Consider the following 25,544-nt stretch of genomic DNA (forward strand, 5'->3'; position numbering starts at 1 on the left):
GCTCAGCCTCTGACTATTCCCTAACATTTCACAGCATAGTTCAATAGAGTTTACCAGTGACCTACTGTTAATAATAGGGAGATGTATATTTTTATTTTCAGGTTATATAATTATTTTAGAATGGAAAAACATAGGAAACATATTGAGGGTAACATCAAAACCACCACGTCTCTTAAAAGTTATCAAAACCTATAATTCCTGTATTAGACTATCATAGCAAATTCTAGAGCATATGTGGTAGTCATGGCTCTTCTGATTAAGTGTGTTTATTGATAAGGCTTCAAGATCATTTAGCAGTGAAGTATAGTAGCCTAGAGATTCCTTTCCAGAAGCCAGAAAGAATATGAATGTTCCACCCTCTTCCATCTGTTCATGAGTTAGTTCAATAATAAACAGTGCCTGTTATGTTCCAGATACTACTTTAGGAGTAGGTACAGATACTAGACAATAGTGACACAGATAATAGACAAATAAAATATATATCAAGTAGTAATATTTGTTTATAAGAAAACAAAAAGCAAAAATGGAACTATTTTGCTTAAAAAAAAGAAAAAAAAACTTGAGTTTAGGGAGGGGAAGCCTGGGTAAAAGCCTGGATCAGTTCTGTCATTGATGTTTAATCACTGATTCTTGAATGAATGTGCAAAAGACTTTTTTGTCTACAAATTTAATTCACACCCAAAAATGACTTGGTGGTGGGAGAAAGTAATATAATTTTAGGTTCAGAACAAGAGAACTAATAGTTCCCTGTATCCTGCTCCAGTTAGGCTCTCTGCAGGAGTCTTGTGTTGAATTTGGGGAGCCCCATTTTTAAGAGAAGACAGGATAATGACAAATGAGTGAGGAAACCATGTCAAACTACAATCATGACTGGGACTATTTAGTATGGAGACTCTTTGCAAAGATTTTACAGACATTTAAAATGCTGCCTTGTGGAAAAGAAAAGAAGAAATGTAGTCTTTATCGATTCAGTCAGATGAGTGGCTTGAAGTTACAAGAAACAGTTTTAGAATCTCTTAAAGGAGTATCTTTATCTGCAAAACTCTTCATTAAACTTCCCTGTCACTGGAAATGTAGGAAAAGCTACATGAGTATCTCTGTCTTAAAAAATTTGATAAGTAATATATGTAATAATGCTTTTGGAATAAAAATCTCCGTGGTATATGACATACCTTTAGTTGTGAATCATAACGAGTAACACGTAATAGAAAACATCATTAGTATCTTAGCAGTATGTCTGTTGCCCAACTTGTTGCACGGTACTTATCACAATTAAACATTTGCTCCAGAGAAATGATAAAAAATTGTATCCCTAATCTTATATTTTGAAGAAAGACGAAGCCTAACATAAGTACTTCAGCTCCAGTTCTAATAAGAAAAAGGAAGTCCATTACCTGATTGACCTTGGGCAAGTAGTGTCTTGTCTTAATTACCTACCTCAGGGGATTGTGAGATAAAATGAGTTTGTATGTGTAAAGCACTTAACTAGTGAGTGTCCGGCCCAGGGTAGTATTGATGAAATAGTGGTAGTTGTTATTTACAGTTGGTAGTTGTAATTTACAGTTAGTTTTAAGCTGGCTATCTAGAGGCATTATTTGAGAGATTGGTATTCTAATTTAGATGAGTTTTTAATTCCTAATATCTGTGGTTCTGTTTTCCTCACATGTCACCAGCCATTCGTTCTTCACCGAGAAACTCTCCATGTGCCCTTCAAATCCCAGCTAAATGTGGTTAGACCTCACTTATCTGGCACTGTTCAAGGGAAAAGATGTTTGACACAAGTGAAACACCTGATTAGCTTCCTAAAATGTAAACTTTTCTTTTAACCATTTCAGTTTTTAAAAACAGATGTATCACATACTTACATGCCTTTTTAAAATGAACATCCTAAACATGACTTGAACTTTTTGATGAGTCAGTATAATGTGTATACATCTATTATTAAATAGTCATTTTCATTTGTTTTATTCTTTTCAGGTAGCTGTCATTTTTTTCTGTGGTAAAGCCTTTTTATACACTTTCAGTCACCTTCTAAGTTTCTGTGTCTGATTTACTCTGGATTTGGAAACCAGATATTGAAACTTGCTAAGAATTGCATGTTAAAGTGGTAAGATATCTGGAATTTGCTTGAAAATATCCCTTGGAGCCAGGATAGTAAGGAGGAGTTAATTATTCAAGCAGGGTGATTGGTATATTACTCTGCCCTTGTACATGTTTACAAATTTTCATAATTAAAAGTTTTTAAAAACTACCATTTAAAAAAGAATTCTATGTTAGATATGTGTGTATTTAGTTCTTAATTTTTATCTTTGTAAGAATTTATAGGAAACTTAATAGTATTTATCTTTGGACAGAAGGACTGAGAGCTAAGGGGGGAGGGATGTTCACCTTTTATTTGTTCTGGTGGAGTTTTATGACCTTTTTTTTACCTCCATATGTTGTGTCTGTGTGTGTGTGTGTGTGTTTAATGTGTATCTAGCCAGGAAGAAGTTTCACTTCCTCATCTGTAAATTCAAAGCACTAATAGTATCAGACTTATGGGATTGTAAGGCTTGTATATCTCTGTATTTTAACACATTTTTTGTTTTACTTTAAATAGGTATTTTAGATGGATAACAATGCGTTCTGTGTGAGGTGCTAAAAGAGCAGTGGAAGGAGCTCTGTAATGGCTGTTTGAAACTTCTGAGAAGTCTTTTTTGATATCCATATCTGGGCTTAAGGGTCTCACTAATTGGCATTGGCACTGTCCCGTTACCTCTCCCTTTGATGGCTTACTTGCTGCCTGTGCTGTTATAGCTAAGCTAACTCTTCACTGTCTCTTATGCTTTGCTTTCTTTAAATATTCTGCCCTTTCTGTGTTTACCATTACTGAATAAAACAGATACACGCACAATGTAAATTCAATTGTAAATCACGACTGACATACGGGATTCACAATTAAGCATTTCCTGAAGGTAGAAGTATATAAATTGGTCCTCTTTGGGGAGGCAATTTGACAAAATCTATCATAATTTAAAATGTGTATGCCTTTTGTCATAACAATTCCCCTACTGGGAATTTATCCTAAAGTTATACTTACATGTTCAAAGATGTATGAAGAAACTGAATGGTGTCTGAGTGGAAGAGAAAAAGGAGTTTGGGGTAGGAGGCAGACTTAACTTTTATTTTTTGGCTTTTGAAATTCTTTTCCTTTACCTTATACAGTTTACTACTTTTTATATTAAAGAGAAAAACTAGGATAAAAAGAGCCTTCTTACCACCTGTGGGTAAGACAGCATTTACAGGTTCTTACTCCTAATGGATTTTCCAGATTATATTTTTTCTTCAAGGGACAGCAATGCTGACAGTAGGCTTTTTCATTGCTCAGCCTGACGTTGTGTTGGATTTTGACAACCCTAACGTAATCATTTGATAATTGAGTCCATTTCTGATAGTAGGAATTTTTATAATTTCATTGCATAAATGTGTGTCTATATCTATTGCATAAATGCATTTATCCTTCCTGACCAATATTCCCTACATATGCCCCCATCCTTAACCCCATCTCCATTACCTGTTGACCACCTATTTTTTCTCCATGCTCATGTACTTTATGTGTGTGTGTATGTATGTATATCAATAAACACACTGACATGAGACACACACAGAAAAGGATTTTTTTTTGGTTTTAGTTTTTCTTTTTAAACCTCATCATACTCATTTGATTGCATTTTCCTTTTTTTAAATTTAATGCTATAATGTGCAAATCCCAAGTCACCTGATACAACTCTAATTTACTCTTTTTAGGGATTGCATTGTGTTAATTGATCAAAGTATATTGTAGTTTATTCAGCCATTCCTGTATTGATTGAAACAACTCTGTTTATAGAGACAAGAAATTGGAAAATAAGTGACAATAAATATCCTTGTGCATACTATGTGTGATTACTTTTGTTTCTATGTGATAGATTCCCAGGAGTAGGACTACTAGGTTAAAGGTGTAAGTACTTTAAATTTTAATATATGTTGCAAGATTTCTTTCCAAAAGGACTTTTCACTTAGACCAGTGAAATATGACAGTACCCTTTGAGGAGATATTATCAATCTTTTAAATTTTTGCCAAAGTGATATCTCATTGTTAAACTAATTGTTATTTCCCTGACTTCTAGTAAGTTTGAGTGTTTTTATAAACTTAACAACTTGGATCTGCTTTTTCTCTACATGTCAAATATTTTTTCTGATTTAATTCCTTAGTTTGTTTATGATTTTTTCATAATAGGAAATTTTAAACTCTTTATGTCTGTCTTAAGTTTCTGTTCTTTGTTAAGAATGCTTAAAGACATGTCATCTTCTAAATTTTGTTGTAGAATGTATTTCTGTGATTTATTTTTTACATTTGTCTTTACTGCACCTGGAATTTAATTTTTTTTTTCACACACACACACACACACACACACACACACACACTGTATTTTATTTTTATAAGAGATAAATAGACTGACATGGAATTTAATTTTTTATGTATGTAATGTAAGATAAAGATCTAATGTTTTTTGCTAGATGATAACAAGTTTTGTGAGGATTATTTTAAAAAATCATTTATCCTATCTTGTTGAAATAAAATTTAACCTTTGGCTTGTACATTTTCTTATATGTGCTGGAATCATTATTTAAGTTCTTTATTCTGTTCCACTCATCTGTGTGTCTGTTCCTATGCCAGTACTGTACTGATTTGATTAGTGTCTTTTGAATATATTCTGAAACCTGGCCAGTGAAGTCCACTTCTGGTTTTCTCCTTTTGTTTAATTTTCTTGGTTGTTCTTGGACTTCCTGCTTTATAATTTTAAGGTCCTATTTCTAAATTAAAAAAAAAATTTTTGGGCTTTTTTCTCAAGACAGTTATTTTTAAATATTGGGAAAATGTTACTACTGTGAATGAAATATTTTCTGCATTTTTCTAGGTGTCTCCTAAACTAGAGAAAATTTTTTAAATTAATTTTAAGTGTTGTATCATACCTCTCCTTAATAATCTATTTTACTAACTTCAGCTTTCTTTTACTAGAATAACTTACATTTTTTAAGTATTCCATCCAATCATTAGCAAAAAGGTATATATTTCTCTTTCATTCCAATATTTATGCCAGTTAATTCATTTTTATGTCTTACTGGTTTCCTATAATCTTCAAATCAGTGTTGAATTATAAAGGGTTCAGTGGGCTTCCTGCTCTAATTTCTAATTTTATTAATTTGATTTATTGACTGAGCAATAACATTCATATGGTTAAAATAATAAAGTTTTCTGGGAACAGTCTCCTTCCCATCCCTTCCCTAATCTGTCCAGTTCCCACCCCATACTCAAAGTAACCACCATTATTGGATCTCTTCCACAGATCATCAAATTTACATATAGAAGCAAGTTCTTTATATATATAAAAACACACACGTATGTATAATAATATATATATTTATTGTGTGTGCATACAGTCTTAATTTTATTTGAAATGGTTTTAATGTTTTGCTACTTAGGACACTTGCAATTGTTCTTCTTTCCAAAAATGCTTAATTTTTTAGTATTCTTTTCCATACAGCTTTTATTAAAAGTGGCTACTGAATTTTACCAAATGCCTTGTTAGCATCCATTGATAAAATCTTGTGATTTTTTTTTCTCCTTAATTTGTTGATATATTGAATTGTGTTGATTCCTAAAAATGAACCATTCTTGCATTCCTACAATAAATTATGATAGTATATTATTTTTGAAATGTGGCTAGACTCTATTGTCTGATTTGATTCTTTTTTCTTTAGAATTTTTACATTTAACTTCTAAGTGAAATTGGTTTATGGTGTTTTGTGTGCTACATACTATTAGATTTGGTATTGTTATTCTGACTTCATAAAATGAAACATTTTTGGTATTTTTCTATGGTTTAATATTATTAGAACTATGTTTATTTTAGGATTAAGAATCTGCTGGGAGCCCAACAGGTCTCGATGTCTTTGTCTATAGTAGATTTCCTTTTTTTTTTAATTTTTAAATTTTATTTTATTTATTTTTTTATACAGCAGGTTCTTATTAGTCATCAATTTTATACACATCAGTGTATATATGTCAATTCCAATCGCTCAATTCAGCACACCACCATCCCCACCCCCCTGTGGCTTTCCCCTTTTGGTGTCCATACGTTTGTTCTCTACATCTGTGTCTCAGCTTCTGCCCTGCAAACCGGTTCATCTGTACCATTTTTCTAGGTTCCACATACATGCGTTAATATATGATATTTGTTTTTCTCTTTCTGACTTACTTCACTCTGTATGACAGTCTCTAGATCCATCCACGTCTCTACAAATTACTCAGTTTTGTTCCTTTTTATGGCTGAGTAATATTCCATTGTATATATGTACCACATCTTCTTTATCCATTCGTCTGGCGATGGGCATTTAGGTTGCTTCCATGACCTGGCTATTGTAAATAGTGCTGCAATGAACATTGGGGTGCATGTGTCTTTTTGAATGATGGTTTTCTCTGGGTATATGCCCAGTAGTGGGATTGCTGGATCATACGGTAATTCTATTTTTAGTTTCTTAAGGAACCTCCATACAGTTCTCCATAGTGGCTGTATCAATTTACATTCCCACCAACCATGCAAGAGGGTTCCCTTTTCTCCACACCCTCTCCAGCATTTGTTGTTTGTAGATTTTCTGATGATGCCCATTCTAACTGGTGTGAGGTGATACCTTATTGTAGTTTTGATTTGCATTTCTCTAATAATTAATGATGTCGAGCAGCTTTTCATGTGCTTCTTGGCCATCTGTATGTCTTCTTTGGAGAAATGTCTGTTTAGGTCTTTTGCCCATTTTTGGATTGGGTTGTTTGTTTCTTTAATATTGAGCTGCATGAGCTGTTTATATATTTTGGAGATTAATCCTTTGTCCGTTGATTCGTTTGCAAATATTTTCTCCCATTCTGAGGGTTGTCTTTTCGTCTTGTTTATGGTTTCCTTTGCTGTGCAAAAGCTTTGAAGTTTCATTAGGTCCCATTTGTTTATTTTTGTTTTTATTTCCATTTCTCTAGGAGGTGGATCAAAAAAGATCTTGCTGTGATTTATGTCCAAGAGTGTTCTTCCTATGTTTTCCTCAAGAGTTTTATAGTGTCCGGTCTTACATTTAGGTCTTGAGTCCATTTTGAGTTTATTTTTGTGTATGGTGTTAGGGAGTGTTCTAATTTCATTCTTTTACATGTAGCTGTCCAGTTTTCCCAGCACCACTTATTGAAGAGACTGTCTTTTCTCCATTGTGTATCCTTGCCTCCTTCGTCATAGGTTAGTTGACCATAGGTGCATGAGTTTATCTCTGGGCTTTCTATCTTGTTCCATTGATCTATGTTTCTGTTTTTGTGCCAGTACCATATTGTCTTGATTACTGTAGCTTTGTAGTATAGTCTGAAGTCAAGGAGTCTGATTCCACCAGCTCTGTTTTTTTCCCTCAAGACTGCTTTGGCTATTTGGGGTCTTTTGTGTCTCCCCACAAATTTTAAGATTTTTTGTTCTAGTTCTGTAAAAAATGCTATTGGTAATTTGATAGGAATTGCATTGAATCTGTAGATTGCTTTGGGTAGTATAGTCATTTTCACAATATTGATTCTTCCAATCCAAGAACATGGTATATCTCTCCATCTGTTGGTATCATCTTTAATTTCTTTCATCAGTGTCTTACAGTTTTCTGCCTACAGGTCTTTTGTCTTCCTAGGTAGGTTTATTCCTAGGTATTTTATTCTTTTTCTTGCAGTGGTAAATGGGAGTGTTTCCTTAATTTCTCTTTCAGATTTTTCAGCATTAGTGTATAGGAATGCAAGGGATTTCTGTGCATTAATTTTGTATCCTGCAACTTTACCAAATTCATTGATTAGCTCTAGTAGTTTTCTGGTGGCATCTTTAGGATTCTCTATGTATAGTATCATGTCATCTGCAAACAGTGACAGTTTTACTTCTTCTTTTCCAATTTGTATTCCTTTTATTTCTTTTTCTTCTCTGATTGCCGTGGCTAGGACTTCCAAAACTATGTTGAATATTAGTGGTGAGAGTGGACATCCTTGTCTTGTTCCTGATCTTAGAGGAAATGCTTTCAGTTTTTCACCATTGACAATGATGTTTGCTGTGGGTTTGTCATATATGGCCTTTATTATGTTGAGGTAGTTTCCCTCTATGCCCACCTTCTGGAGAGTTTTTATCATAAATCGATGTTGAATTTTGTCAGAAGCTTTTTCTGTATCTATTGAGATGATCATATGGTTTTTAGTCTTCCATTTGTTAATATGGTGTATCACATTGATTGATTTGCGTATATTGAAGAATCCTTGCATCCCTGGGATAAATCCCACTTGATCATGGTGTATGATCCTTTTAATGTGTTGTTGGATTCTGTGTGCTAGTATTTTGTTGAGGATTTTTGCATCTATATTCTTCAGTGATATTGGTCTGTAATTTTCTTTTTTTGTAGTATCTTTGTCTGGTTTTGGTATCAGGGTGATGGTGGCCTCATAGAATGAGTTTGGGAGTGTTCCTTCCTCTGCAATTTTTTGGAAGAGTTTGAGAAGGATGGGTGTTAGCTCTTCTCTAAATGTTTGATAGAATTCCCCTGTGAAGCCATCTGGTTCTGGACTTTTGTTTGTTGGAAGATTTTTAATCACAATTTCAATTTCATCACTTGTGATTGGTCTGTTCATATTTTCTATTTCTTCCTGGTTCAGTCTTGGAAGGTTATACCATTCTAAGAATTTGTCCATTTCTTCCAGGTTGTCCATTTTATTGGCATAGAGTTGCTTGTAGTAGTCTCTTAGGACGCTTTGTATTTCTGCAGTGTCTGTTGTAACTTCTCCTTTTGCATTTCTAATTTTATTGATTTGAGTCCTCTCCCTCTTTTTCTTGGTGAGTCTGGCTAATGGTTTATCAATTTTGTTTATCTTCTCAAAGAACCATCTTTTAGTTTTATTGATCTTTGCTATTGTTTTCTTTGTTTCTATTTCATTTATTTCTGCTCTGATCTTTATGATTTCTTTCCTTCTGCTCACTTTGGGTCTTGTTTGTTCTTCTTTCTCTAGTTCCTTTAGGTGTAAGGTTAGATTGTTTACTTGAGATTTTTCTTGTTTCTTTAGGTAGGCTTGTATAGCTATAAACTTCCCTCTTAGAATTGCTTTTGCTGCATCCCATAGGTTTTGGGTTGTCGTGTTTTCATTGTCATTTGTCTCTAGGTATTTTTTGATTTCCTCTTTGATTTCTTCAGTGATGTCTTGGTTATTTAGTAACGTATTGTTTAGCCTCCATGTGTTTGTGTTTTTTATGTTTTTTTCCCTGTAATTGATTTCTAATCTCATAGCGTTGTGGTCAGAAAAGATGCTTGATATGATTTCAGTTTTCTTACATTTACTGAGGCTTGATTTGTGACCCAAGATGTGATCTATCCTGGAGAATGTTCCGTGCGCACTTGAGAGGAAAGTGTAATCTGCCGTTTTTGGATGGAATGTCCTATAAATATCAATTAAATCTATCTGGTCTATTGTGTCATTTAAAGCTTCTGTTTCCTTATTTATTTTCATTTTGGATGATCTGTCCATTGGTGTAAGTGAGGTGTTAAAGTCCCCCACTATTATTGTGTTACTGTCAATTTCCTCTTTTATAGCCGTTAGCAGTGGCCTTATGTATTGAGGTGCTCCTATGTTGGGTGCATATATATTTATAATTGTTATATCTTCTTCTTGGATTGATCCCTTGATCATTATGTAGTGTCCTTGTCTCTTGTAACATTCTTTATTTTAAAGTCTATTTTATCTCATATGAGTATTGCTATTCCAGCTTTCTTTTGATTTCCATTTGCATGGAATATCTTTTTCCATCCCCTCACTTTCAGTCTGTATGTGTCCCTAGGTCTGAAGTGGGTCTCTTGTAGACAACATATATATGGGTCTTGTTTTTGTATCCATTCAGCAAGGCTGTGTCTTTTGGTTGGAGCATTTAATCCATTCACGTTTAAGGTAATTATTAATATGTATGTTCCTATGACCATTTTCTTAATTGTTTTGGGTTTGTTTTTGTAGGTCCTTTTCTTCTCTTGTGTTTCCTACTTAGAGAAGTTCCTTTAGCATTTGTTGTACAGCTGGTTTGGTGGTGCTGAATTCTCTTAGCTTTTGCTTGTCTGTAAAGCTTTTGATTTCTCCATCGACTCTGAATGAAATCCTTGCTGGGTAGAGTAGTCTTGGTTGTAGGTTCTTCCCTTTCATCACTTTAAGTATATCATGCCACTCCCTTCTGGCTTGTAGAGTTTCTGCTGAGAAATCATCTGTTAACCTTATGGGAGTTCCCTTGTATGTTATTTGTCATTTTCCCCTTGCTGCTTTCAATTATTTTTCTTTGTCTTTCTTTAATTTTTGCCAATTTGATTACTGTGTGTCTTGGTGTGTTTCTCCTTGCATTTATCCTGCCTGGGACTCGCTGTGCTTCCTGGACTTGGGTGGCTATTTCCTTTCCCATGTTAGGGAAGTTTTCAACTATAATCTCTTCAAGTATTTTCTCTGGTCCTTTCTCTCTCTCTTCTCCTTCTGGGACCCTTATAATATGAATGTTGTTGCATTTAATGTTGTCCCAGAGGTCTCTTAGGCTGTCTTCATTTCTTTTCATTCTTTTTTCTTTATTCTGTTCAGCAGCAGTGAATTCCACCATTCTGTCTTCCAGGTCACTTATCCGTTCTTCTGCCTCAGTTATTCTGCTATTGATTCCTTCTAGTGTAGTTTTCATTTCAGTTATTGTATTATTCATCTTTGTTTGTTTGTTCTTTAATTCTTCTAGGTCTTTGTTAAACATTTCTTTCATCTTCTCGATCTTCGCCTCCATTCTTATTCCGAGGTCCTGGATCATCTTCACTATCATTATTCTGAATTCTTTTTCTGGAAGGTTGCCTATCTCCACTTCATTTAGTTGCTTTTCTGGGGTTTTATCTTGCTTCTTCATCTGGTACATAGCCCTCTGCCTTTTCATCTTGTCTGTCTTTCTGTGAATGTGGCTTTTTTTCCACAGACTGCAGGATTGTAGTTCTTCTTGCTTCTGCTGTCTGCCCTCTGGTGGATGAGGCTATGTAAGAGGCTTGAGCAAGTTTTCTGATGGGAGGGACTGGTGGTGGGTAGATCTCGGTGTTGCTCTGGTGGGCAGAGCTCAGTAAAACTTTAATCTGCTTGACTGTTGATGGGTGGGGCTGGGTTCCCCTCCCTGTTGGTTGTTTGGCCTGAGGCAACCCAACACTGGAGCCTACCTGGGCTCTTCAGGTGGGGCTAATGACAGACTCTGGGAGGGCTCATGCCAAGGAGTACTTCCCAGAACTTCTGCTGCCAGTGTCCTTGTCCCCAGGGTGAGCCACAGCCACCCCCCGCCTCTGCAGGAGACCCTCTAACACTAGCAGGTAGGTGTGGTTCAGCCTCCCCTGGGGTCACTGCTCCTTCCCCTGGGTCCCGAAGCACACACTACTTTGTGTGTGCCCTCTAAGAGTGGAGTCTCTGTTTCCCCCAGTCCTGTCGAAGTCCTCCAGTCAAATCCCACTAGGCTTCAAAGTCTGGTTCTCTAGGAATTCCTCCTCCCTTTCCCGGACCCCCACGTTGGGAAGCCTGACTTGGGGCTCAGAACCTTCACTCCAGTGGGTGGACTTCTGTGGTATAAGTGTTCTCCAGTCTGTGAGTCACCCACCCAGCAGTTATGGGATTTGATTTTACTGTGATTGCACCCCTCCTACCATCTCGTTGTGGCTTCTCCTTTGTCTTTGGATGTGGGGTATCTTTTTTGGTGAGTTCCAGTGTCTTCCTGTCGATGATTGTCCAGCAGCTAGTTGTGATTCTGGTGTTCTCACAAGAGGGAGTGAGAGCATGTCCTTCTACTCCGCCATCTTGGTTCCTCCTCCTATAGTAGATTTTTAATTACCTTTAATTCATGCTATTTGGTTCTACTCAATTCATTTCTCTTGGGTCAATTTTGATATTTTCTGTCTTACTGGGAAAACATTTTTCTCTTCGGTTTTTAAATGAATTGCCAAGAAATTGCATTTGTATTTTCTTAGCTTTGTCTTATTTTCTTAATTCTCTCCTATACTTATGATTTCTCTTTTCATTTTGACTATCGTGAGTTTTCACTCTCATTTTTTTTTTCATCCCCTTATTAGACTATCTGAGTGATTCTTTAATCATGTTTCAGAGAGCTAGCTTTTGGACTTATTTATGCTTTTTATAACTTTTTTACTTTATATTAACGTCAAATAGTATCTCTTAGTTCCTTCTTCCTAGTTCATTTTGATACAGTTTGTATTTTTTCTAATTTCTTATTTACTGGGTGTCCCCCCGCCCCCGCCTTTTAAAAATATTAAAAGCTATTAAGGCCATAAATTTACTTCTGAATACAAATTTTGCTAGGTCACCTGGGTTTTTATTATGATTGTTAAATCATAGCTATTTTTTGTCATAGCTTACTATGTAGATCATAATTTCTCTTTCGATTTCTTCTTTGATCCAAAGATTATCTAGGTCATCTCGTCATTTATAACTAAAAATATTTTTGGTACCTTTTCCTAAATTTTTTATATTACGTATCTCTGAAATTAGTTTATTGATAATATAATTTCTGTTTTTTGTTTTTTGCAACTATATTTGTCTCTTCTACAAGGTATACTGAAATAACTCAGTATATTTGTATCTTTTTTTTCTTTTCTTTTTTTTTTAATTTTTGAATTTTATTTTTTTATACAGCAGGTCCTTATTAGTCATCAATTTTATACACATCAGTGAGTATATGTGTATCTTTAAAAATAAAATTATTAAAGTTCTAATAAGTTTTGCTTTATTACCTGCTATGTTATTTGGTATATACAAGTTTATAACTCTTATATGTTGGTCATAAACTGTATATTTTACAATTGTATAATCTTTATCCTACTCGATACTTTTTTTTTAATATAAATTTATTTAATTAATTTATGTATTTGGCTGCGTTGGGTCCTCGTTGCCGCACGCGGGCTTTCTCTAGTTGCAGCAAGCAGGGGCTACAGTTTGTTGCGGTGTACAGGCTTCTCACTGCGGTGTCTTCTCTTGTTGTGGAGCACGGGCTCTAGGCGCACGGGCTCAGTAGATGTGGCTTTCGGGCTCAGTAGGTGTGGCTCACGGGCTCTAGAGTGCAGGCTCAGTAGCTGTGGCTCATGGGCTCTAGAGCGCAGGCTCAGTAGTTGTGGCACACGGGCTTAGTTGCTCCGTGGCATGTGGGATCTTCCCAGACCAGGGCTCGAACCCATGTCCCCTGCATTGGCAGGTGGATTCCTACCCACTGCGCCACCAGGGAAGTCCCCACTCAATATTTTTGACCTTAAAATTATACCACAACTGATACATGTTTCTCTGCAGTTACTTTAAAGCAAAATACTATTTTCCCCAAAAAGATGCGCATTTTTCCCCCAGGTGTCTTCTTGACCGTGAAAAGGTGAGACCTTTAGAGTACTTTTATTTTCTGCCTCTCTTCTGTTTTCCCCTCATTCTCTTCTTTCAGATCTTAGGAGTACTTTTACTTCTGCCTCCCTCCATCTCACCTGCCTACAACTCTTTTACTTTGAATAGATAGTTTAGTACATCTTGAATAGATATCTATTAAAATTTCTTTGGGGATAAAGTCCTTTGTTTATAGAGTCCTTATTTTTCATGTAAGTTATACATTCTTAGATATTCGGTTATTATCTAAATGTATATTACGTGATATAAACTGCAAGTTTCATTGCTTATATTACCCTTTCTCATCATCTTCCCTGTTACCATGTCTCTATTCTGGTTTATTTTTTCTTAGTTAGAACCCTTTCTCAATTGTTTTTCTCAGTTGGGGTAACTGAGAAAATAAACTCTCTGAATTCTTGCATATTTGCAATTTTTTTCATGTATCAAAGTGTAAGTTTTGTTGATATAGAATTCTTTTCTCTCTTTCCCCTGTGAATGTTATTCAACTCTCTCTTTCTCTCTCTTTTTTTAAAGTATAACATTAGAAGTCCAATGAGGAGCTGATTTTTTATCTTTTATAACTTACTTGCTTTGTATAGCTGGGTGCTTATATATGATTCAGCATCCATGAATTTTATCCCTGATACCTTTTAATGTACATTTTCTTTTATTATAACACTCTGCTTTTTGCAGTAATAAAATATATATAATATAAAATTTACCATTTTAACCATTTTTAAGCATACAGTTCAGTGACATTAAGCACAATAAACATTGCTGTACAACCATCACTGTCATCCATCTCTAGAACTTTTTCATTTTCCCAAACTGAAACTTTGTACCATTAAACAATAACTCCCCCTTCCACAGCCCCATTCAAGCACCATTCTACTTTCTATTTGAATTTGATGACTCTAAATACCTCTTAAAAGTGGAATTATACAGTATTTGACCTTTTGTGACTGGCTTGTTTCATTTAGTGTTATGCCTTCAGGGTTCATCCATGTTACGATGTCAGAATTTCCTTCTTTTTTAAGGCTGAATAATATTCCCTTATATGTTATGTATGTACCACATTTTGTTTAGCCATTCATCCATTGATGGACATTTGAGTTTGTTTCCACCTTTTGGCTTTTGTGAATATGCTGCTATAAACTTGGGTGTACAAATATACTTTCGAGTCCCTGCTTTCACTTCTGGGTATACACCCAGAATTGGAATTGCGGATCTTATGGTAATCTGTGTTTAATTTATTTGAGGAACTGCCATACTATTGTATTTTCCATAGTGGCACCACCATTTTACATTTTCATCGGCAGCACACAAAGCTTTTATTTTATCCACATCTGTGCCAATCCTTGTTATTTTCTGTTTTTTGATTATAACCATTCTAATGGGTGTGATTTTAATATACATTTTTAATCTGTCAGTTTTAAAAAAAATCTGTCTCCTGTGCTAGGAGAGCTCTGTGACGTTGAACCTGAGAGTAGAGAACTCATAGCACCTTGCTTGCTTGGTCTTCTGTTCTAAGAATATTTTATTTTTATAGAATATTTTGAGCCCATTTATATCTGAAATATAAATGACATAAATTCAGTGATTTGCAGTTATACAGATCTGTATCAGTGTCTTAATCTCAGTTTCCTCATCTGTGAAATGAGGGTCTCTGGTGATTTACTTCCTAGATTGTCTGATTCAGCTGTAGCATCATTCTCATCCTTACAGAATAAAGGTCAGAATTACTGCAAGGCATTTACCAGCCCTCCATAGATTGTGGAAGTCCTCCCTTTCTACCTGTCTTCACATACATACATGTTAAAGGCCAACAACACAGGTCTACTTATTCCCTAATCATCCTTCATAATCTCTTTTAATTGTTCCTTCTCCCTGATTCTTTCCTCCACTGATTCTAACCTCCCTTCACACTTTGGTTTGGTGGAAGTCTTACTCTAAACTTCAGGTAACAGCTGAGATCTCACTTGAAGAAGTCTTCCCAGTTCTCTGTGACCTAAATTAATTTCTAAATTGTTATTCTCATAAACCTTGAATTTTTAGACTTATCACATTATGTCTTTTATTATAAGGATGAGTGTGTGTGTGATTTTTATTTGACCCTTCCCCATAGTTTAATAAGGTCCTACACTGCTGGGACCATATCTTACTCATATTATGACCTTTTGCCTATGTCAGGGCAAGTAAGTACTTAGTATATTTTACCTGAATTTCAGCAAGAGTGGAAAAAACGTGTATTGACCAGTAATCAGTTTTCTGGCTTGGTGTTGCTGTTTTGTCTAGGAAATGTAATCAACAATATTTTCAGTAGATTTTCTTTGTATTTTGTATCTACCTTTTAGGACCAGTGTTTCTTAAGTCAGCAATAAAATTAACTACAGCAGGAACTTCATTAAAGCTACAATTTAGGATATGAAATGTGAAAGGTTTCTAACTTTACCCTGTACATTTCACTTATATCATTAGTCACTGTTAGACACTTTGGTCTTGCTTTATATAATTCAGTGCTGAATGTGTATTTTAATGTGAGTTTTTGACATCAACATTTTTAACTTTCGTCTAGTTTATAATATTAACTTTGAGTTCATGGAAGTAGCTGCCTGTATAGATTATGGTTTGAAACTGCTAATAAGTTCAGTCAGTAATACATGATCTTTAGCTCCTAAACTGTGAATGGTAGATTTCACTTTTTGTTCAGATCTATGTCTGAATTGAAAGGGGTCACAGTGTCTGAATGCTGAATAAAGCAGTAGAATGCTAATCAGAAGAGAGAAGTACTAGACTCACTCCATTATTAACTTACACTCTGTTCAGGAATCGACATGGGTATTGGTGTCTTTTTTTAACTGGTATTAATAGTCCCTGCTACCTGATAGTTTGTGAAGTGCTTCATCACCACCATTTAAAAAGTGTTTTAAATTCTTGTAGCGTTTTGAAGTAGTTATCTATTATCCCTGTTTTATAGATGCGGAAATTGAGACTTAGAGAAATTCAGTCACTGAAGATTTGGCTAGCAGTAAAATAAGTAATAGACTTGGAACTAGACCCCAGGATTTACCCCACAGTTAAGACTGTTAGCTGCAATCATGCTGTGGTGTGTTTTTTTGTTTATAGGATTCTACATAAATGCACTGATGTTATTATCAACAAGTTATCTTGAATGTCACTACAATGTGTGTGTATATATATATTCTATTGCATGTTTAAATCTGTTTCCCTCGGTGGTGTCTGGTAACAGATTAAACTTCAGGGGTATGATTTTCATTACTTTTTCCAAGTGAATGATTTTGAAAGCTATCAAAAGCATTTTTCTATTTTTAAAATTTTCCTTCAATGTTTCCTTTCAGAATTACAAAATAATTTAAAAAACATGATTATCTGATGTTAACTGTTAATCCTTAAGTATATAATTAAAATTTTTGTTCCATACTTGATTAAAAACTATTTCTGAATGTTCTGTCTTTATTCTACAGAATGATAAATAACGCTGATCATCTCTAGAAAAGATATTGATTCACCTCATGTAAAGTATGCTCAGTTCCTTTCCAGTGGTGTAAGTATCTAATTCTTCTCTTAATTTTCATCCTCTCAATTGTTTTAATAAAATTAAAGAATCATTATGATTATAATCCAAAACTGACAGCAGACATTTGTAGAGTTGAAAGAATTTTTTCATAGTTATGTGGTAAGGAATGAATTTTCAAATCTATCAACTTTCTCTTTTACCATTTCTGTTTCAAGTTTGAAGTCTAACATTAATTTTCAATTGAACATAAAATTACATATAATTTTAAACTGCTTAATAGCCTAGAAATTTGTGAAACAGATGGCTGGTATTAAATACCTTGTGACAAGCAGAATATTGGAAGAATGCTACCTTAATGCTGCCTTCTGTTTGCAAACTACTAAGCACCTTAGCCATTTTCTTTACCTACTGGGGATAATAATGTAGTTAAGTCTATTAGCTAATGTAGCTGGTAGACTTTTCTTTGGAGTCTGGCAAAAAATACAAATTGGATGGTAGTATTATGTAGAGTTTTTTTTGTGCTATGACATGAGCTGTAACCACTAGTTCATATTAAATAGGCCTCTGAATAAAAGTATTCTGGGAATTTCAGGTATTAGAGAAGATAAAGTATCTATTAGCTCATTAAGTTCATCTTTAGAGTCTAGTGCAGAGTGCCTTTAGCATAAGCATTTTCTAAAATTTGGTGCAATCTATATTTCAATTAAATTCCTTCTGTTTTGGTTGACAGTTCTATAATCCAGTAAGTAGACATTAAGATAGATTTTCCTTGTTATTCAGGTTTTTCGTTAAACTTTTTTCTTCTCTCATTGGCTTTATCATATATCGAAAAGTCTCTGGAATAGGCCAGGTGGTGTGAACTGTAGCCTGAGTTGCTGCTAAGTAGCTGTGTCCTTGGGAAAGGGAAGGCACTGTGTCTGCTTTGGGCCTGAGTTTCCCTTTTTTAAAAAATACAGTTTATTTGTTAATGGCTATTTTCTATAACCATCAGAATGTAAGCATCATGAGGCCAGGAATTTTTGCCTAATTTGTTCCTTGTTGCATCCTCTCTGCCTTGTACATGGTCTGACACATAGGGGTCACTCAATCAATGTTAGTTGAATGATTTTTGTCTAAATGGTCTCCTGTTCTCTGATTGCACACCTAATTTATATCTCCCTCTATAAACTTGCATGTTTTTATCAACACTAGGATTTTATTTTCCCAAATGTGTATAAGGTGGCTGTAATTTAAAAATCTCAACCTTAATTAGTGGTAATTTAAAAATAACTATTAAAGTGTGATTGCAAATTGAATATAATCTTATTTTTCTCAAAATCTTTTTATTATGAAAAGAACATTTTTATACTATTATCTGTAGTCATAGTCTCTCTTCTTTGCGTTAGTCAGTTCTGTCATTGGTTTGAATTATAGAATCATTTTACCATACTGTGAAGCTCAATCCCCAGCAAATCTTCATTTCTTACTTATTCTCACTCTTGTCATTTTCTTACTTTAAAACTGCCTCTCCTTTGATGGTAATAATAATTGTGAGAGTAATGTGCCATAAATAGTAAGAAGGGCCTTAGTACATCTTTAGTTGGTTAATATTATGACTGATGCAATAATGTGTTAAATCATCATGGAATAAATACCATGTATGACAAACAAAACTAATATATGAGTAGACCATATTTTGCCTAGTCATTCTAGATAAAAAGATAAAGACAGCAGTCAAGCTGAAGAAAATGCTGTGTTATCCAATAAGATCTTATTATCTGTTGATGATTTACAGGTTAAGGTAGTTGTGTCATTTTTGCACATATGATTTCAAGATTAATCATTTGTGAATGCTTTAACCTTCATGCTTATAGGATTTAGTTTAAGAAAGTATGTTCTGGACCTCGGGCCTTATCCAAGAAGGGTTTACATATCCAAGTAGGGGTAAAATTTATAGTAAAATACATTTACTATTATGGTCTAATAGTATGGTCTTTTAGAATGTCAGTTTATGAACTGAGGCATAATTCCTGAATTTAATTGTTCTTTTATGCTTCAGACATTGTCTGTGTTATTACAGTGTCGAAATTCTTCTCACATCATTTTCAATTATTGTTGGCCTGAGTCTGCATTCAGATTAGTAATTTGAAGTGAAAGATGTTCCTTATCCTGTGAACAGTTCTTCTGCTACATAGGAAAATTAATTCAGTTCTTACATGTTATCTTTTTCTATTATAAAAGAATTGCTGGTATCATGGACTTAGATGACCTTTGTAGGTCATTTTTGCCATAATTTCATGATTATGTGCTTAAACTAGGTGAATTATAAGAAATAAAATTCGAAAATGACAGAATGTGTACCTTTGTTTATGTTAATGCCACTGGAATATTGTTCTCAATATCCAAGAAAGCTTCTAATCTTGGCATTTTCCTAGTAAAATATTGTACCTTCAGTGTCATATGCATGATTTGATCCTGCTCATTATGCCACTATCATTCTGCTCTATAGGAGTCATACATTTTATTCTAGCAATTGTAGATCTTTTTACTTTAGGTATATCTTTGTATTAGGGACCTCTCTTGGTGCAAGGCACAGACATCTAATTTAAACAAGGTGAAGCATAAATGGAAGTTTATGCTCTTACATAACAATATAGCAAGAAGAGCAGGGGTGGACTTCCGTGGTGGTCCAGTGGTTAAGACGCTGTGCTTCCACTGCAGGGGGCACACGGGTTCAATCCCTGGTGGGGAAGAAGAGCAGGGATGAAGTAGGGGCTTAGGAATGACTAGAACAAGGGATATGAACACTGTAGAACTTTCCCCTTTGCTCTGCATTTCTTAGTATGCCTGCTTTGTTTTCCTACAAACTAGCTTCTTCTGCATGGTGAGGAATATATCAGACTAACATCTTCCCACAGCTGAGCACAGTTACAGGGACTGTCCATCTTCCTTCTACTCTAACCTGAATATTTTGAGGAGAACAAGGCTTGGTTTCCTTGTGTGCCCACCCTGTTGCCCAGAAGGTAGGGTATTTTGAGTGACATCCCCAAGAACATGTGATTGGAAACAATGAGGCATTCTGTGCAGACAAAATAATAGGTGCCTTCTGTTATCTCCTTTTATGACTTTGGATTAAAAGTGTTTCCCATAGTCAAGGAATCTGAAATAACATAATATTACATTGCTTCAGATACTGTGGAATCTTTAGTTCTGGTAGTTCTAATATAAGCTTTAGGATGGATACTTTTCAATTAACAGGTTAAATTCTTGTAATTTATTTTAGTTTTATGCTAATATATAGAGTGCTGTTCCATACAGAGAGACGTTTGAAGAATTATATACAGAATACTATCTGCTCTGATATAAATGGGATAGGAAAATATCATAATTGATTTTTTTGTCTGTATAATAAAACAGTCCTTGAAATCTTGTATCTAAACAAGGTCAGTTTATGACGAATTTTGAAAGTATGAAGACCTTCAAAGCATGAAGTTAGCAGTGGACAACTCCATTTTCAAGAGAAAAGGATAATGTATAGAAACCTGAATTTACCAAATCAGTAAGTTATTTGGGTTACTAAAGGGATTTGGCAGCTACTTTTAAAAAGAACTTCCTAGGATTAAGAATTAATGTGTTAACTAAGCACTTGATAGAAAGGACCAAGGGCTGAGGGTTAAGATAGAAACTAAAGGGTCAAGTGTCTCTTATAAGCCATTAGGAAAATGTTTACACAGCTTTTTCAACAAATTTTGAGTGTAATATACCTACTGAAAAATGGACAGATCAGTAGTGTACAACTTGGTGAATGTTCATAGCTAATGTACCTATGTAATGTAACTAGCATAGAACAGAACATTACCAACACTGCATAGCATTTTAATAATAGAGCATTTTTGTTAAGCAAGGTGTACTATTCTTTTGACATCAGTCAGGAGGAAAAGTAAATGAGTTACTCTGGTTGAAAGTTTTTTTTTTTTCTCTCTCTCCCAAGTAGCTGATGGTATGTTATGGGGGGCGTGGGGGGGGTGGTATATGAAGCGAACAAGAAAATTAGCAGAGTACAGTTGTAATTGCCAAAGATTTAGAATAGCTAATAATTGGCAACAGTCCAGGTGTCCAAAATAGAATGGTAAACAAAACTGTGGTATATTCCTACAATGAAGTACTATTCAGTAATAAAAAGGAACAAACTGCTGATACATACAACATCGTAGATGAATCTCAAAAACTTTATACTGAAAGAAGCCTTACACAAAAGAGTACATAGAAATTCCATTTAGATGAGGTTCTGGAACAGACAAAAGTAATCTGTCATGGGAAAAAAATCTGAGCAGTGATTGCCTCTGAGGGAAGAGGACAGGGACTGACCAGGAAGGGGCATGAGGGAACTTCCTGGGGTGATGGTAATATTCTGTAACTTCATAGGGATTTGAATTTCACAGGTGGATGTACTTCTCAGAACTCATAGATGGTAAACATAAATTTGCATATTTTATTTTATGTAAATTTTACTTCAAGAGAAAAAATACCTGAACAAATACTGAGCTCTAATTAATGACATACATGTGGAAGTATTTAGGGGGAAGTGTACAGATGTCTGTAACTGATTTTGAAATGCATCAAAAGATGAGATGAATAGAGGGATGGATGCATAAGGAATGGATGGATATGTAGTAAAGCAAGTAAAATGTTAATGGTAAAATCTAGGTGGTTAGTGTATGGGCATTCACTGTAAATTTATTTCAACTTTTCTCTGTGTTTAAAATTTTACATTATAAAACCTTGGAGGAGAAAACTAGGCAATCAGGAAAGAATGTAATAATCATGAAAACAGGACTTTTATGATGAATAGCTTGTCACAAATGAATATTGGAAGAGGGCAAAAGAAAATGTTTATAGGTATAAGGCAGATACTGTGGCCCATGGGCACAAATGACCTGCAGCATATTATTTTAGGTCCACAAAATGTTTGTTTTTATTTTTAATGAGCCTGTCTCTAAAACTAGAACTGTTTCACATAAAAATTATAGAGCTCTGCCTGCTTATTTTAATTTAATTTTATTTATTTATTTTAAAATTTTATTTATTTATATTTGGCTGCGTTGGGCTCTCTCTAGTTGCTGCCAGCGAGGCTACTCTTCGTTGTGGTGCGCGGGCTCTAGGCACGCGGGCTTCAGTAATTGTGGCGTGTGGGCTCTAGAGCGCAGGCTCAGTAGTTGTGGCGCGCGGGCTCAGTTGCTCCGCGGCATGTGGGATCTTCCCGGACCAGGGATCGAACCCGTGTCCCCTGCATTGGCAGGCGGATTCTCAACTGCTGCGCCACCAGGGAAGTCCCGCCTGCTTATTTTTAAAAGGACTTAGAAAACAAAGCAATCATTGCAATAGAATAGACTCCAAAGGTAGATACAGATTTGTGTGGAAATTTTGTATGTGATAAAGGTGGCATTTCAGACCAGAGAAGAGATGTATTACTCAGTAAAGCATATTGGACAAATGAGCTATCCATTTGGGAAAAGATAAAGCTCAAATCCTTTCACACTCATTAGGTAAATATAAATTCTAGATGGAGCAAAGATCTTAAATATAAAAAACTGTTACTAGAACCCCTAGTCCATCAGTAGAGTGGTTTTATCTAAGTGGTTTAAACTGGAGATTTAAAAAAGGACAAAAGCCTGTGTCCCATATCATCTGATTCCAGTAAGTCCTGCCGTATATTGGAAAGCAGAATGATGCATGCTTTTGGAGTCAGTAAGGTTTAAATCTTTTCTATGTCTTAATCAGGCTTGTTTGCAAGATACAAAAGCATTGTGAGCCTTAGTTTCCTCAACAATCAATCAATCAATATAAAACTTAAAAAGAAACTACAGAGGGTTGTCGTGAGGAACTGAGATTATATTACATGAAACTCTTGCCCAATGCCTGCCTAGAGTGCGTGTTCAATAAATTTTTAGTATAGAGGGATAGAGAAACAGATCTCCAACAGCTTAGGGGAACTGGCCCAGAGTAGAAGTTTACCTGGAAAGGATGAGAAAATTCTTTGACATTTATTTCCATCAGCAGACACTTACTGAGAGCCTGCTGCATGCCATGCAACGTATTTGGCACTAGAACTATAAAAACAAAAATAGAAGAAATTCCCACTTAAAAAAATCTTAAGAAAGTCAGGTTTTATAAGAAAGGAATTCAAGTAGTGAGAATTTTTATGATATTTGACAACTCCCTTGAACTTAATATTGTTATTGACTCTGAGACATTTTCTGGTGTGCGACAGTATCTTGTGTTAGTTAAAGGAAGCATAATGTAGAAGCAATTTCCTAAGAAAAATGAATAGTTCAGTTTGGCCACAACCACGAAAGATCCATTTCTTGGGATAACTATTAAGAGAGAATACATTACAGAGATGAAATACTCATGAAATTGCAAAGTGGTGGGTGAAATGGTGCTTGATAAATTTTTTTATGTGCCTTTCTTACTTTTCCATTTAAATATTCTTGCTGGTTATTAGTATTTACTTGGGCTAAGCTTACCAAACTGTTTGTCTACAGTAAATGAAGTCACAGAGTTCCTAGGTCAGTTTTGCTGATAAAACAAAATATTACTGTTATTATAATATGATAATAATAATGTCTTAATCATTTTCAGTAAAGAAGTTGATATAGAAATATTTTATCTTCTTTGCATTCTCAATACATAATTATATATTCTTTGGTAGATATTGTAAATAAAGGAACTTAAAAAAAAATTTTTTTTGTTTTAGTTTGCTGGAAACCATGTCTCACTATACAGATGAACCCAGATTTACCATAGAGCAGATAGATCTGCTTCAGCGCCTTCGACGTACTGGAATGACTAAACATGAAATTCTTCATGCCTTGGAAACTTTGGACCGTCTTGATCAAGAGCATAGTGACAAGTTTGGAAGAAGGTCCAGCTATGGAGGAAGTTCATATGGGAATACTACCAACAATGTTCCAGCATCTTCCTCTACAGCTACAGCTTCCACACAGACCCAGCATTCTGGAATGTCCCCATCACCTAGCAACAGTTATGATACCTCCCCACAGCCTTGTACTACCAATCAGAATGGGAGGGAGAATAACGAGCGATTATCCACATCCAATGGAAAGATGTCACCGACTCGCTACCATGCAAACAGCATGGGTCAGAGGTCATACAGTTTTGAAGCCTCAGAAGAGGACCTAGATGTAGATGATAAAGTAGAGGAATTAATGAGGTTAGTTCCTTTCTTATTCAGAGTCCTCCAAATGTTTATGTTCTTAAGACTGATTTTGAGTAATAAAGCTGTATTTCAGCTCTTTACCTATAAGAACTGTGATGCCCCCTCCCCCTTTAGTGATAAAGAAAAAAATTAAAATTTTTATGTTTTTAATTCAAAAACATTTAATTTTCTTCTCTACTTAAGTTCTTTCTCTTTGCTGCTTGATAAGTCTTTTCCATTCTCTCTGTTATCAAAGCAAAGGTTAGCCTTCTCTTTATGGCTCTAATCACTAACATCTGCATTTTCTGAATTTCTAACAAATATTTTAATCCTTAAATCCATTGTAAGTACTTTTTCTGATCGGATGACTTTATCATGATATGTATACTCTTAATTTTTCCCTCCAACATGCCAATCAACAAAATAATTTTGAGCACCTATTTAAAAAGCAATGTTCTTAAGCAGAAAAATAGACATGGTTTCTACCCCTAAGAAGCTAAAGTTCTAATTTTAGCAGTAGATGCCATACACACACACGCAAATTTAATGTTATCTATTACAAAATAAGTGTAAACACTTAAAGTTTGAAACACTGAGAAAAGAAGTCCAGTTTCAGCAGAGGTGATTAGGAAAGGCTTCACCCTGGACCTGGGACATTTTGAGGGCAGCACTGATGTGCTTTCCATTGTTGTGTCTCCAGGATCTAGAACTGTCCTTGGCACATGTTAAGGGCTTAATATGTCAAGTGAATGGATGAATTTGAGCTAAGCTTTAAAGGATAGCTTCTGTTTTGAAATATAGGAGCTTTACTTAAAGTTAAGGGAATGGTAACAGGTAGAAAAGGCAAGACATGATTAGTCTTATAAAAACTGCAGATTGGCTAGATACGGTAATAAGAATAGTATATTAAGAGGCACTACAGATTTGGGGAAGATTTGAATTCCATATACATAATTTATGTTTAACTTGGTGGAAGTTAAAGGAGTTCTTTCAGGTCTGTAGGAAAGAGTTGATAAAAGCATTGTTTTCAGTAGATTATCACTACTGTAGTAGGGAGGAGAGCCTGCAGGTAGATTAGTTACAGTATATATAAAAGAAACTGTAGCAGGAATTTGTCAGAAATAAAATTATAACCTATAATTATGAGTTGTAGTTCTTCTGTAAGACTTTAGAACTTGAAGATAGTGTAATGGTGAGTTAATACTGCCATATGGAAGATCTATCCTGTAGTACCACAAAGGTAAAATATCTTCTGAACAAACTGTCCTGAATTTATTTTTAGGGTGGAAATGCCATATAGGGAATTCTGGGTTAAATGGACTATT

General features: G+C 34.9%; 1 protein-coding gene across 15 annotated transcripts in view; it reads left to right on the forward strand.

Moving 5' to 3' along the window:
• The window catches only part of HMBOX1 (homeobox containing 1), a 176,819-nt gene that overhangs the window by 65,505 nt on the left and 85,770 nt on the right, over nt 1–25,544 (forward strand). For 9 of the 15 annotated variants that reach the window (XM_068552196.1, XM_068552201.1, XM_068552198.1 and 6 more), the window contains exons 2-3: nt 16,969–17,048; nt 23,758–24,234. In XM_068552196.1, the coding sequence (XP_068408297.1) occupies nt 17,026–17,048; nt 23,758–24,234 (500 nt within the window). In that variant the 5' untranslated portion in view covers nt 16,969–17,025. Of the gene's footprint in view, nt 1–16,968; nt 17,049–20,443; nt 20,560–23,757; nt 24,235–25,544 lie in introns of those variants that run through there. The other 6 variants (XM_068552195.1, XM_068552200.1, XM_068552197.1 and 3 more) reach the window with 1 other exon arrangement.

Source organism: Eschrichtius robustus, chromosome 10 (genome assembly GCF_028021215.1).
Source record: "Eschrichtius robustus isolate mEscRob2 chromosome 10, mEscRob2.pri, whole genome shotgun sequence".
Taxonomy (NCBI): domain Eukaryota; kingdom Metazoa; phylum Chordata; class Mammalia; order Artiodactyla; family Eschrichtiidae; genus Eschrichtius; species Eschrichtius robustus.